This window comes from Phalacrocorax aristotelis, chromosome 1 (assembly GCF_949628215.1).
Source record: "Phalacrocorax aristotelis chromosome 1, bGulAri2.1, whole genome shotgun sequence".
Lineage (NCBI taxonomy): Eukaryota > Metazoa > Chordata > Aves > Suliformes > Phalacrocoracidae > Phalacrocorax > Phalacrocorax aristotelis.
Window position 1 is genome coordinate 18534735 of NC_134276.1, and position 15231 is coordinate 18549965.

Consider the following 15231-nt stretch of genomic DNA (forward strand, 5'->3'; position numbering starts at 1 on the left):
TTTAATGGACATGTTAGACTGTGGAATTATTTGTCTTTTATGTTTATAAAGGTGATTTTGAAAATAAAATATCTGAATGAAATTAATAATTAGGGCATTGTATATGTTATTCTTTCAGTATTGATGTTAGAGCTGCTGCTGTTTCCTGTTTGAAAAACATACTAGCCACCAAATCTGGCAGTGAATTTTGGGAAGATTATAAAAATAAAGCTGATCCCCTGTTAATCTATCTACAGCCTTTCAGAATGCCTAGGAAAAAGGTACTTCTTCTGATATACCTTATTTATGTGGCATATGGGGTAGAGAAAACATAAAAATATATATTTTAAAAATAAGTAAATTTTAAAATATTTTTGAGATAGGCTGATGAATGCAACATTTGGACTTCTCATTCATCTGCAAATGTGATTGCTTTTGTACATCTGTTTTTCCTTTCTGTTTCAGCATTTGCAGCTTCTTCACATAGGAAATTACCAATTTGACATTAGAAAGCTGTCTACTCTGATTATTATTAGACAGACAATTTTTTATTTCTACTTGGTAACCTAATACATTCTTTCTCAGGATCCCAGTATAATTTGATGCAAAAACTTAGTGAAAAATAGGTCATAAAAAAGGGTGCATAATTAACAATAAATCAGATATTTCCTAATTTTCAAACTTTTGTTTTATATCCTAAATTTGATGTCTAGAGTGGCCTCGTTGATGTTATCAGTGAAATTTTATTTTTAATACTTTCACATTTCCTTGGAAAACTTTACATTTACATGAACAAAATTGGTATTGTCAATCACTTAAAGCACAGTTAATATTTAATATGTTTTAATCTGTGCAGATTACAGTATGGTTTTTTAAATGCCACAGAATTTGTTTATATTTGCAATATATTTTTTTTTCCTTCTAGTTTTTTGTAGTACCTGCTAATGACAGGGAAGCTTCTGTAGAAACTTTGGATGACACAAACCTGTGGATTCCTTTGGGAGAAAATCATGAGACCTGGATCAAGCGCCTGACTAGTTCAATACTGGACAGTGGAGGTGTGCAAAACGAAGTTCTCCAGTTAATGAAGCCGCTATGTGAGGTGAGCTAAATTTTATGCATGTATATATGTGTAGGTATGTGTGTTGTGATGCACAAAAATATATGATTACTCATCTTGATAGCAAATAGTAATTTCTGCTATTAAGTTACTACTTTTTCTTAACAGTAATTTAGATCCTTTGTAGTCAGATATTGCAGATACCCACAAAATACACTCTTGAAATACAAGATTTCAGACAAAATTGTAAACATAGATGAACATTATATAACTACTTCAACTGAATGCCAGCGTAGCCCTATTGAGTGGTTTACATTTTTCACATTACATGTTCTTTCTCAAGAATCACATGTTTTTCTTAGCAGCTGCTGTGCATGATTGTTTTCTAGGTGAAAACAGACTTGTGTCAAACATTGCTGCCATACCTGATTCATGATATCCTTCTTCATGACTCAGATGAATCTTGGAGAAATCTTTTGTCAGTTCATATCCAGAAGTTTTTTACAGCCTGTTGCAGATGTGCCGCATCTAGTAGATCTACTACACCTCCAAATTCTGATTCAGGTAATGGCATAAAATTTTTGTTTCAGCTGAAAGAGAGATTCTGGCTATGAAAAAATTATCTTCTGACATGAAACATATGATGCACGCTTGTAGGCACACAGAGTTTCAGAAGCTTCTGTCCAATTGTTTGATCTTTTCAGTGGAGATACCAGTAATTTTGAAGCTGTTCATTGACAGCACCCAAGTAGTTTCTTCTGCATAGCTTCTTTCCTTATTCACAACTGGATAATGTTTATTACCTCCTGAATTTAGATGTGATCCAATATTGTGTGCTGCAAGACTGAGTCTTGGACTGTCTCTCAAATGACTAGTCGTCAGTTAAATACTTCTCTTACTCAAATAAGAGAGATTAAAGGCAGTTTTCACCTGGATTTTCCCCATCGATTAACCCTTGCTTTAACTTCTGACTAATGTTGATAATGGTCTCCCTGTACATTCAAAAGACCTGTTCCATTGCAGCGGAACGAAAGGAAGTTGTAACAAAAAGAACTGCAGCCGAGTGTGAGTAATGCAGTAAATTCCATTAAAAACAAAGCACCTTCTAATCAAGCTGGCTGGTGTTTCACCAAAGGAAAGAGTCTGTACAATGTCTTGCAACCTCTTTGCAGGCAAGTCATGCAAACTTCAGGTTGCCAGATTGGTAAAGGAACCCTTAGTATTGCATTTTGTAGTAAGAGTGGTGTAAATAAGCCTAATGATAGTAGGTGTATTTTAAGGTACGTCTTGTAGATGCTGACTAGCCTGGCCAGAAAGACTAGAGCAGTATTCTTTGATCTTTTTTAAGTCAGATAACAAGCGGTTCCCACAATCCAGATATTTTTGTTATTGTCCTACTTTGTAAGACAGAAAAGGATTAACAATTTCCTATTTCCTTACTGTAAGCAGCCAGGGAAACTGCTGCACAAATTTATCATGGATGTACAGACTCACCCAAAATGTGCTATGAAATGTATGAACGGATTGTTCTAAATTTTATAAACTTGCAGTTAGTTCAGTCACACTGATGAGCAAATGATAGAGGCCTCTTCAAACATTGTGATTCTATGGGTGGAATCTTACTGAGGCAATAAGAGCAAAATAAAGGACATGTAAAAGCTTTAAATGGAATTCTTCAGGTGAAAAACTGTCCTGGTACCAAAAACACCCATTCATGAAGTAGTACAAAGCTCATTGCTGGGGAGTTGTTAGAGATAAACTGGAGGTTCATTAGCCAACAGAGCAAAGATATGTAAATTCCAAAGTTGGAATGACAGAACGTCAGCAGTATTCAAAATAAAAATTCTCGTCAAGGAGAAACTCTTACTGTATCAAAACAAGGAGAAAAATATCCCTAGAAAACCTGGATAAATTTCATTCCAATCCACCAGGATCCAAACTGAGGCAAAGACCAAGCAGTTAGACATGAGAGAGCTGAGTGCTTCTGGACAAGGGACTTCCTGTTGATCTATTTTCATGTGCAAGTTCTAGGAATTGGCTGTTCATCTTGGCAGTTCAAAGCGTAAACAGTGTGAACATCATGCCAATCACTGCTCTGCCTGAGAAACCAAACCTAATCATAAATTGCCAACTGACTGACAAGGGTCAGACCCACCAAACTAAAAATGAACAGTATTTTGGACTTATTGTATGTCAGTCTGGCCAGAATCATGTCAGTTGGATCCATTACTTTGCAGAAGAGAGGTAATTTTTTTGTTGAATGAATCTTTCAGAATACCTGTTGAGTTATTTCTCCTTAGAATTTAGAATGGAAAGTAAGTGTTGTTCATTTCTGTTTGGTGGAACACACAAAATGCCCAGATGCTTTTTTTTTTTCTGTGGCTTTTGCTTTATTTAGGGGAAATTTCTAGCTCTGCATCTTACTTCAGTGTAGTAGTAATCAAATAATCAATCCTTTGCTTACTCTTTTGCTGTTTCTTGCTTCTTGTAGTTTATAAATTTAAAATGTTCAGAAAAATGAAAAAGTTATTAACCCAATGACCAGAACACAACCTGTAGTTATCTGATTTTTTTTTAATCCAGAAGCAAGGCATGGAAATATGAATTCTTTAAAAATATGTGTCTGTGTGTGGGAGGTAGTGTTTTTTGTATAAGCATACACACTCTATAAAATCTACAGTAAAGCTACTGATAAGTACTTCTGTGGCTCTGGAATAACTTTATATGGCTCAAGCCTCAAGGAAGAGGTATGCTACACAGCTTTGTGCAATGATGTTGGATCATCTCTGAATTCTATAAGAAGAAATAGAATCAAATTATTAATGCAAAGATAGTTTGATAAAGGAAATTGCAGTATTAAATGACTGTAATGCCACTACCATCATATAAGGAGGGGAAATATATTCTGTGAAAAACTATTAATTTAATTTTGGAAGTGCCATCCATGGAAGCTTTTAATTATTTTCTTGAGTACAAAATATGCCTTTTTATTTTATAAATGGATATGTCATAACAAAAGTTCATTGTATTCTTTCTTTTGAAATACACATCCCAGAGCAAGAAACCCATAATTTTAGAAGTTTGGATAAAGTATCTCGAAGAGCCATGCTTGCTGTTGTCGACTACTTAAGAAGACAAAAGAGGTGAATTACAGCTCTCCAAAATGTTGCTTTAATTAAATTATGACTGTTCTAAGATCTGTTGACGCTCTGGATTAAGGAAGAAGGATGTGGTAGAGAACATGTCAGTTGAAAGAATGAAGATACAGTAGTGACCTTGCATGTGTTACAGAAGTGATATGACTAGCCTTAAAGGGTTCTAAATATACTGAAGGAGTTTTCTAAAAACTTTTTGCCTGATAAACTTTTTGTGGTATGGGTTTTGGGGGGCTAAGATACAGTTAGCCTTTGGAAGGTTTTATAGTTAGGTTGGATTTATTTTGTTTAATGTTAGAGAGAAGGTCTGTTACAGCAATATTAAAGTCTTTATTTAATCAGATCTCTTTCAGGTACAGTTTTTGATGACAGCTTCTGGCTAGATCTGAATTATCTTGAGGTTGCTATAGCAGCGCAGTCTTGCGCTGCTCACTTCACAGCCTTGCTCTACGCAGAAATCTACGCAGACAAGATAAATATAGACAAACAGCGAGAAAGGTACAAGGTTTGAGGAATGCAGTTTCTTGACATTTCTGGTAAAATGGATCATATTTTGTGTGTCCCAGTAGTGTTTGTTATGTGAAAAGTCAAGGCAACTTTAAAAAAAACTCATCAGGTGTGTGTATTGACCTGGAAAATATTTATAGCAGTCCTTGAATGTGATCGCAACCTTGGTAGTTTCCTAGTTCTGACACACTCAAATTAGTGTCATTTTGACTTCTAACCAGAAAGTTTTCTTTAGTAGTGTGCGTTCTAGAGGAACTTCACTAAAGCTAATGCTTCCAAATACTAAAATGTATTGAATCTCACTTTCTAATTTGAACACTTCTCTGATTCTATTCCTCATAGTTAATAGTGTACTAGTGGTTAAATTATGGCCAGAAGTGTATCAAGGGGAGAAAGAAACCACAGAAGGATGGGTAGAGCTGAATGATCCTTGTAGAGGGAGTTATTTTTGTGTTCTGGTCTAGCAAGATCAAAATATGGAACTAGTTTACTAGCTTCTTTTTGGCGACAACTAACTCTAAGGCAGTGAATGTATAACAAAAGTATGGTTGTAAGCATATATATTATGTAGCTGCTTTTATTCTTTCCCAGAAGAGAGCATTCTTGCTTCAGGCATTCACAAATGCACTTTGATTTAATAAAAGATTAGACATTACAAGGTGGGATTTTTTTTTTCTCTGAAAAGCCACCTTGATGTTGAAATCCCTTGATGTTGATATTCCCAGTTTAGCTGATCGCCGTGTCATTCTGGTGGAGAGCCATTTTGAATAACCTGGGGATATGACAGGCCTGATCTTGCATTTGGTGTTTGTGCTTCTTACTTCTTAAATGTTGTTTCAGAATTTCTTAGTTCTTTGTATGAAATGTCATTTAATTTTACTGGTTGAAACATTTTTTTAGGTCGTCTTTGAAAGCAGCCAGAAGTTTGACATTTGAAGAAGAAAGTCAAAGAACAACTATTACTGTTTTGAATGAAAAAAGTAAAGAAGAAACTGGCATAAGTTTACAGGTACATGTGTGTGCTTCATAATCTGAAAGCAAACCTTCCCATATAATTAAAATTAAGAGTAGGTTCCATCTGAGCTGAAGGCAGATCTAGTTGAACTTCAAAAACTGTATTTGAAAATTCTCATTCTCTAATTCAAAGTGAACTCAATGGCCTTGCTGGGCGAGTTAAATTGAGTGTTCATTCACCTAAAAAACTAATTAACTGGCAAATTTTAAATGGCAGCAAAGCAGACTTCATTGCCCGAAAGAACTGACCTCATGGTGGTAACCAGCCAAGTATTTTTCAGTTTGTTTTGTCAGAGATATGTTCATTGCAGATTAGCAAGTGGTATAGCAAGTTGTAATAATCAAAACCAAAGTAGTATAGTCTCTTACAAGTTTTTTTGATACATAAAATCTGATTCAGTAGCCTCGTCTAATTTACTTCTTCCCATAGTTCATTATTCCAGAACTGTGCTTGTATACCTTTAAAATGCATTGCTCAGCTGGTTATGTCTGACGCTCATTCAGTACTACTGCCTTTTGCTTTTCAACCAGTCCACCTAAGGCGCAGTGCTGTTTTTTTAGTAACTTAGCAGTGAAGTTAGGTAGTCCTGAAGAGTTTTGCTAGACTACAAAACTTTTCATCCTGTGGTACTCAGATACTGCATAAAGGAAAATTAAGCAATGATAACAACATGTTACATGGAAATACTTTTGTTTATAAGCTTACATGATATGTATAAAACTCACTTGAACTGCCCCCAGAAGAGATAATTCTTTGTTTTATGGTGCATGTTCCAGGACCTTCTCATGGACATATATAGAAGCATTGGAGAACCTGACAGTCTCTATGGCTGTGGTGGAGGAAGAATGTTACAGCCATTAGCACGGTATAATTTATTAATGTTCTTATGTTTTTTAAAGTCATTGCTTTCATTTTTTAGTAAGGAACTTAAATTGAAAACTTCTTGTTAACTTAAAACAGGATTAGAACATATGAGCATGAAGCAGTATGGGAGAAAGCCCTTGTAACGTATGACCTTGAGACGAGCCTCTCTCCATCTACTCGCCAGGCAGGAATAATAGAGGTAATTTTATTTTATAACAGGGAATTAGTGTAGGAATTGATATCCATTGTACTGAGAGTCATTTGTAGTAAATGCAAAATTATTTTAGGACTAAAACAGATGTCTTTAGTCATCAAGTCCAGCCCACTGTCATAGGCTTCCAAACTGTATAAGACAACGCAGTGTTTGTCCTGAAGACATTACGGCTAATAGTCCTCTTGTCACTCACCCGAAATCCCTGTTTTGGGTAATGGATTTTGTGAAATATTTCAAAATAAATGTAATTTTATGCAGAATTTGGCCAGCTCCTAAAATGACAGGTTATAAAAAGTAATATAATTGGGTTATTTTTGCCATCTTATTCTTTAAACCTATCCATTATGGCAGCTATCTCACTGAAACGGTGGTATTTCTGATAAAATAAATAAGTAAATATAATTGATATTGTCTTGGTTTAGATCCCTTAAAAGTATGTTGCTTTTTTTAGCCTAAAAAAGTTTGCACCAGTTCTGTAGTAACATAGCACAGGTATATCTGTGTTTCCCCTCATTTCATTTTCCTATGGTACTTTACTTTTCCTACCCCAAATTATTTAGTATCATTGTTAAAATTCCATTGTGTTTCTCCTTCATAGTGGCTGCGCACATAACCTGGGTAAGTGGTCACAATTATAAAGTCATTATAATCTTCAAACAGATAGGAGTTTAGGAGTTGTGGGAAACTTTTTCAAACCCCACCAGGAAAAACAGTTCATTAAGAAGTAAAACCAGTTTTGGCTTACTACCCAGGAGTTATGGAGAAACATGAGCAGATAGTTCATTTGAAACACAACATAGAAATTGATTTCAAAGAATGCAAGCCACAGGAGTGCTGAAACCATTTTTCTGGGGTTGCAGGTATCAATAGTGTGTGTGATTAGTAGTCTTATGAAAAAGTTTTCACCTTACACAGTGCTGAGTTTATGGTTCTGCCTTATACCTGCAAAGGCTTCTTTGTTTCCAGAGGTAAAACCAAGCCTTTTAAAAAAACAGTTCAGTTTATGAAATAAGGAAAACCAACTTTCAGTAATTTTGTTAATTCCAGGCTTTGCAGAATTTTGGGCTTTGCCACACTCTTTCCATGTATTTAAAAGGACTGGAACATGAAAACACTGAGTGGTGTGCGGAACTACAGGAAATACGCTACCAGGCAGCATGGAGGAATATGCAGTGGGGCCACATCTCTTCTGTCAAGTAAACTGATTTACCTTTTTGCTAGCTCTTTAAGTGAAAGGCAATAGTTTCAGTTCCAAGCAAAAAGACAACATTAGAATATAATTTCTTTGAAGCAGGTCACCTAATTTATCTTAATCACTGAATTGAAAAACAGTCGTCTTCACTTAGACCTGGCTGTTTTGTATGCACATCACTTTTTGTTTTCCTGGGAATCTATACACAGTTGATTCTTCTTTTTGTTCATAACAGTAAACTGAAATTTTCCATTTTTGACTCACAGAGATGTCTGAAGTACATATGAGGGACAGATAGTTTTTAATGTTTAATTTATAAGCAAATGGGGAAAATACTACTTGATAAGTCACAAGATGTTATGAAGACCTGGTTAAGCAAACGCCAGTGTTGATTCATGGCTGCTCCCTCATAAGGAGTAATCTCTCTTGTGTAATGCCTGGTGTTAGTTATTTCATATGACTGGCCAGGATATAGGGTGTACTAATACAGCTACATCATCGCATATTTTAGAGGAATACAGAATAGATTGACTAGATTTTGGCAAAAGCAGAAGTTACGTGATGGGGTCTTCAGTAACTGCTTCTACATTAACTTCTAGTAGTCAGGAGAATGGAGGATTTTTCTCCTAAGACTCTTACAGAGAGATGGCTCTGGGGAACATACTCTTGGTATGTCTTAAGATCATTGTTTAGAAGCACCTGGAGGACTTCACAGACATATGCTGTTGAAGGGCATATGCCATGCCACAATCAGAACAAACTTCATATAGGTGGGCTCTTTTTGTCCCTGGGTTAGGGTCTGTATAAACCTGTTTGGTTATAAACCTCTTAGGTAAATAGAATATTCAGCTTTAACACAGGAGAAGAAAAAGAACATGTAAGATGAAAAGAGAGAGAATGAGATGGCAGGAAAGAGGAGGGTCAAGGAGAAGAAGAAAGAAAAGTGAAAAGGGCAAAGAGAACATTAAATTGATCACTATGGGTTTTTAAGCCTTCCAATTTTCTTTATTTGTTTCTTTTTAAAAATATTTTTGAAGTTAAATGTAAAATATTTTTGATTCTGAACAGAAGTTGCGTCCATACCATAGTATGTATCTTCCAGCATAATACTGTGAGAAACGTGTTATGATTAAATTTTACTTGTGCACCTGGTTTTGTGTTGTATTTTTGATACAACCTTGAATATATTCTCTGTATTCCAAATGTTTTGACAATTACTGTTTTTTCTTCATTTTAACAGAACAGCTTGGATGTATAAAATACTAAATTAATTTTAAATTTAAAGGATTTAATAATTATTTTTATCATGCAAAACAGCAATCCATCCAACTGCAGAAAATGTACCACTAAAAATATTTGTCATAAAGATAAAACTGACTTCTTTGTAGAGAAATGTAATTTTCCTTTTATTTTATGTTACTTTTATTTGATTTTTAAGAGATGAGACAGGAAGACCAGGGTACCATGAATCATTGTATGATGCTCTTCAGTCTTTACAAGATAAGGAATTCTCTGCTTTCTATGACGGTCTTAAAGATGCCAGGTAACTGTATGCAAATATTCTGCTGTTAGAGAGAGTGTGTGTGTGTAGTAACAAGTCATGTATGAAAGACTATTATGGGGTTTTATGGGCTTGAATAAAGACTTATGCATAAAATAAAATCGGTACTTCTGAACTGCAACTTAATTTCTAAGTTTTTTTTTTTAAACTTAAATTTGTCTTATGTGCATATACAATTTGTGTGCTAATTGAAGATACATTTCCTGTAGTATACATCCCTTACTTTCCAGTCCTCTTAAGTGGATTTGAACCTGATTACTCTTCTTTAGCTGAGCTGTCACATAGGCTCCGGAGTTTATATATGCTTACCATGTTTTCATTTGTTGACAAACCTAAGTTTTTGAACTCTATTGGTAATACAAAATAATTCTGAACTGAATAGTTTTGCTGTTTAAATTCTGTTCACTGTATGGAAATTATGTTATGGATATTTGGACTTACATGTGGATATTAAAAAAATTAATTTACTATTTCTCTGTTAAATCCATAGAGTGAATGAAGTAGAAGAGCTGTGCAAAGGCAGTCTTGAATCTGTTTATTCATTATATCCAACTCTCTGCAGACTACAGCTAATTGGAGAGTTGGAAAATATAGGTCTGCTGTTCTCCAGGTATTTTTTTAAGCTTGTCTCATACTTCTTTCTCAGTTTTCAGGATTTTTGGTAGATCAAGTCTAGCACAGCAATGAAACAACCTCACAAATTTTATTCATGAACATCTCAAACTTAATCTTAAAAATTATATGGATTTTAGCTTTCCTATGTGAAGACAAATCTAGATTCTCTTTATTTCCAGACATATTTATTTGTGGTCTAGTTTTAATTATTTTATATTATGCCAATATTGCATTTTAAAGAATTGTTTTCTTTCCTTTGAGTTCTGGCATACTCTAAGGTGGCAGTCATATCTCCTAGCCTTTGGTTTACTAAAGTGACTGAGTCATTCCATCCCAGTTTCCTTTCTAAAAACGTTTTCCATTTTCTTGATGATACCTGCAGATCTACTGAAAGTTGTTTCAGTTTGAATCACTTTCTTCATGGACTGATATTACCATCAGTATTCTACCTGAATTCTTAACATTCCTTGTTAATCACAGGAAGATATTTATCTCTGTAGTGCTATTGACATTGAATTTTTTTTGCTACAGTTTTATCAGTTTGGTTGCTTAGTCATCCTACAGTCATTTAGCATGTCCAGGACCTTATGAACCATTGCTATTTGCAGTTAATGAATTGCTTAAGAAAATAATACATATAATGGCAACCTACACAGCTGCAGCTTCACAGTTTGGAATTTGTTCTTATATTAATCCATATACGACTATATAGGAATCTTGGTCTTTTATCTTTGAAGTAGCCCTATGTTTGAATGTGATTCCCTTTGCTGATGGACCTTTACACAACAGTTTTTGATGCTTAATCAAGAATGTTTACAGTGGAGTTATCCACCTCACTAATGTTGATCTCTTGATCTTCATTTTTGTTAAAACTGGAAGCCTGCCAGTTTATTCTGCATATTAATCATTGTAGGGTTTTATGGATTGTTTCTTGGTTTTGGACTGTAGATTGTGAACTACCTCGGTAGTTTGCTTTTGTTACTCACCTTGCATTTCACTGATATTTAGTGAGAACTACTTACAGGTCTTTTTTTTTTGTAACAATTACAGATCTGTTACTACTCAACAACTGAATGATACTTACTTGAAATGGCAGAGACAGTCCCAGCTTCTCAAGGACAGTGACTTCCGTTTCCAGGAACCTATCATGGCTCTGCGCACTGTAATTTTGGAGATCTTGCTTGAAAAGGAGAATGAAAATACCAAAAGAGAATGTATTAAAGACATCCTGACCAAACATCTAGTGGAGCTCTCTAGATTGGCAAGAACTGCTAAAAATACACAGGTAACATTCCAGGAAAGATCAGTGACAGGTGTTCAGGTTTTTAGTTTGTTAAGGAACTTCCTTTTTTAACAATACTAAAGGTGAAGTGTATGCTAATTCAATGAATCAATTAGTTGGAGACTTAAACTATGTAGAACTTATTCATAAATGGTATTTATGGGCATGTTTCCTGAATTTTGTTCATACCTGTAAGCTACTCTATGGCGTAGATAATATAAAAATGAAATTTTTAATGAAGAATGTTCTTAATAGGTCTGTTACTTTATTTTGGTGCAGTTTTATATATCCAGCTTTCACTTGCATCATACTGTCATAGTGTTCCAGAATAAAGCTGCAGAAAGAACTCCATTGCAACTGTATATTTAGTGTTGTCCTCAAGGTTTTATATTCTCAAAACACCATTGCACTGTGGTTAATCTCTCAGTAGATGACTTAATGGGATTTGCAGTGTCAGTGGTTTCTGCAGCTGCTAATTCATTTAAGGTCCAGAGTCAACCTTGGCTTGTTCTAGGTAGTACATCTGGAGGAGTAACTCAACCAGAATTTACAGAGCAACAATATCCTCCAAGAATCTCTGAATAAAATAGGTCCAGCTAAATACATGACCTGGAAAGATGTTTAACACTTCACATATATGAAACTACATTAAACTTTGATTTCAGGAAGGTTCCAACTCTTTTTGTGAATAATGATGAAATCAATACAACAGCTGTCTTGGGTTTCATAAATTTGCAAGGTTTCCTCAGTGCCTCTGGAATTGTTTGGAAAAATTACTACTTCAGAATTTTTTATCTCATGCCTGCCCAGCCACTAACACTGTGGTGACGAGCGTCCTGTATGAGCCTCAACAGAAGAATTTTTTTTTTCCACTTTGGTTTTTATTTACAGAAAAGGATAAAAATTGGGGTACCATATTTTGGGAGGATTAGAAGGTTCTGAAAAATTGAGCCAGTGTGTTTCTGAAAACAGTATAGTTCCAGTCTCTTGAGCGTTGTAGGTCATGTGTAACCTCTGTGGCATACTTCTGGGTCTTATCAGTCTTTCAAGCCATGGGATGATAACCCTTTCCTTTTGGCATACTAGTAGTTCACAACAGTAAGTGTCTGGATGTCAAAAAGTTTTTGAGGAAGCGCTCTTTGCAACTAATGGCTTTTACTGCTCTTTGGTGCCACTACCATCTGTCAGGGGAAGGAAGAGAGTGCCATACAGAATCATCACTAGCCGCTAACTGAAGTACCCAAACTTACATGGTCATTTATAGGCATTCTTACATTTTAATTGTTTACCTTGCTTATTTAGGAGTTTGATTGATCTGGTTATTGATTGGACAACTTGCACAAATACACTTTAGTCTCGATCTTTGACATTATTAAAAAGATAGTTTGCTCTTTGTACTATCATAGTGATACTAGATGACTAAATTATGAGGATATTACTTCACCAGTGATACAAGTGAAGAGGTAGGCGTACAAAAGAATTAGTGTATGGTGGTGCCATTTTTCTTATTATTTTTCTTCAGTCTCTTAGGATGCAAGAATAATCATCAAGCTAAAATTATAAATCCATTATTTCAGTAGGTACTGATTGTATCATTTCTATGCTTTATACCTCCAAGTAACTTAAAGCATTCAACATTGATACTTTATTTTGGGGTTTGTGAAGTTTAATTCCACAGTCCTATTTTTGTTGCAAATCAGGATTTTCTGCAAGTACATAGGAAAAAACTTAATCTCTCTGCTGCAAATAAATTCTTAGCATTGGATAGACAGAATATGCTGCACAAGTAGAGCAAATGAATATGGAGTTTAAAAACAAAACTTACTGTGAGATACATGTGTTTGACTTAAAGAATTCTTTATCGGTTTTTTTGATTTCAGCTTCCAGAAAGAGCTATGTTTCAGATCAAGCAACACAATCCAACGGGATATGGAGTTTCTGAATGGCAACTAGAAGAAGCTCAGGTTTTCTGGGCTAAAAAGGAAGAGAGTCTTGCACTGAATATTCTTAAAAAGATGATTAAAAAATTAGATGCAGATTGGTTTCAGGTATGTGTTATATAATGTATAAACTTATGGGAATTAAATTATTTAAGATCCTATTTCCACTTTCTGAAGTTTTCCCTTGGAAGCAAATTAAAAGGCTGTCTGCAGTATTACTAAATCTGTTTTGTACTATCAAAATGTCTGAAAGCAAAAAAAAAAATGTATTAGCAAATCTTATCAGGGGTTTTCAAAGCCAGTCTGTTAGAGTGGCAGATGTTAGGATTCATTATTCATTATTTTGCCTCCAGTGCCACCACTGTAAAATATACAGCTTTTTAAAATCAGAGATGATTTCTCGTGACAAAAAATTAACTTGTTTTAAACAAAACTGTTACACAGAGGTGTATCATCTTGTTCAGTGCCAATAGTTAAAGAAACTAATGGCCAAGCAGGATTGTTTAGGCACAGAATCATAGAATTGTTATAGGTTGGAAAAGACTTTTAAGATCATTGAGTCCAACTGTTAACCTAACACTGCCAACTCTGCCACTGACCCGTGTCCCTAAGTGCCACATGTAACACATCTTTTAAATACCTCCAGGGATGCTGACTCAGCTGCTTCCCTGGGCAGCCTGTTCCAATGCTTGACAACCTTCTGGTGAAGAAATTTTTTCCTAATATCCAATCTAAATCTCCCCTGGTGCAACTTGAGGCCATTTCCTCTTGTCCTATCACTTGTTACTTAGGAGAAGAGACCAACACCCACCTCACTCCAGCCTCCTTTCAGGTAGTTGTAGAGAGCGATAAGGTCTCCCCTCAGCCTCCTTTTCAGCAGGCTAAACAACCCCAGTTTCCTCAGCTGCTACTCATAAAACTTGTGTTCTTCAGACACTTCACCAGTTTCATTGCCCATCTTTGGACATGCTCTGGCACATCAATGTCTTTCTTGTAGTGAGGGACCCAAAACTGAACACAGTATTGGAGGTGCAGACTTGCCAGTGCTGGGACCAATCACTTCCTTACTCCTGCTGGCCACTCTATTTCTGATACATATTGTATTGGGAACTGTAATAGTGTACATGTTTTTGTTAGGAGAAGAATAATAATAAAGATTTTATCTCTGGTCCTTATTGTGTAAAAAAAGACTAATACAGGGAGACACTAATAATATATTTTATGCTAAAGAAGCATATCTCTGTTGAAGGCATGTCCGTGATGTCTGTAGGGAGTCTTTGTGCAAAGGTGGGAGTATGAGTTGAGACTTCTATTTCAGTGGGCCTGAAGCTGTGTCACAAAGTGTACAGAAATTCCAGGCAGGTTTTTGACTGATAAACATTCACTACTGTACCTCAGACTTCTTTGTCCCTTGAACTCTAATCCGTTATCAAGGAACATACATATAACTTGGAGGGCCATTCCACATCTTTGAATTCTCCCCCGTTTACAAGCACAATGAACTGTGAAATTTTTGTTGTACGTTTGAAAATGGAATCTTACCTCAAACGGGGGAATGTTTTCTCATCAAATTTGACTTCAGCAAGTACCTCTGAATCTTAGTTATCTTAGATCTTTTTGTAAGCTTTCTGAAAAATTATGTCACTTGATGTGAAGCAAATTCCTGTCTCCAGTTCAGAATACAAGAACTGAAACAAAAATATCTCTCTCCCAATTCAGTAAGGGCAATACGAAGTTCCTAAGAGTGTAAAGAATAGTTGGGCTGTGTAGCCAGAGTACTCCCCCAGCCTGATTTGTAGCACAAGAACTTCCTGAACCAGAGGTGGTCTTTTTGTAGGTAATTCCTT

At 35.4% G+C, this 15231-nt stretch overlaps 1 protein-coding gene across 5 annotated transcripts in view; it reads left to right on the top strand.

Moving 5' to 3' along the window:
- Window positions 1–15231, top strand: part of ATM (ATM serine/threonine kinase) — a 579279-nt gene that overhangs the window by 45296 nt on the left and 518752 nt on the right. For all 5 annotated transcript variants that reach the window (XM_075082524.1, XM_075082506.1, XM_075082515.1 and 2 more), the window contains 13 exons: window positions 119–260; window positions 905–1081; window positions 1429–1603; window positions 4095–4182; window positions 4537–4692; window positions 5602–5710; window positions 6493–6581; window positions 6677–6779; window positions 7842–7990; window positions 9425–9529; window positions 10038–10157; window positions 11213–11447; window positions 13325–13492. In XM_075082524.1, coding sequence (XP_074938625.1) covers window positions 119–260; window positions 905–1081; window positions 1429–1603; window positions 4095–4182; window positions 4537–4692; window positions 5602–5710; window positions 6493–6581; window positions 6677–6779; window positions 7842–7990; window positions 9425–9529; window positions 10038–10157; window positions 11213–11447; window positions 13325–13492 — 1816 coding nt within the window. The remainder of the gene's footprint in view (window positions 1–118; window positions 261–904; window positions 1082–1428; window positions 1604–4094; window positions 4183–4536; window positions 4693–5601; window positions 5711–6492; window positions 6582–6676; window positions 6780–7841; window positions 7991–9424; window positions 9530–10037; window positions 10158–11212; window positions 11448–13324; window positions 13493–15231) is intronic.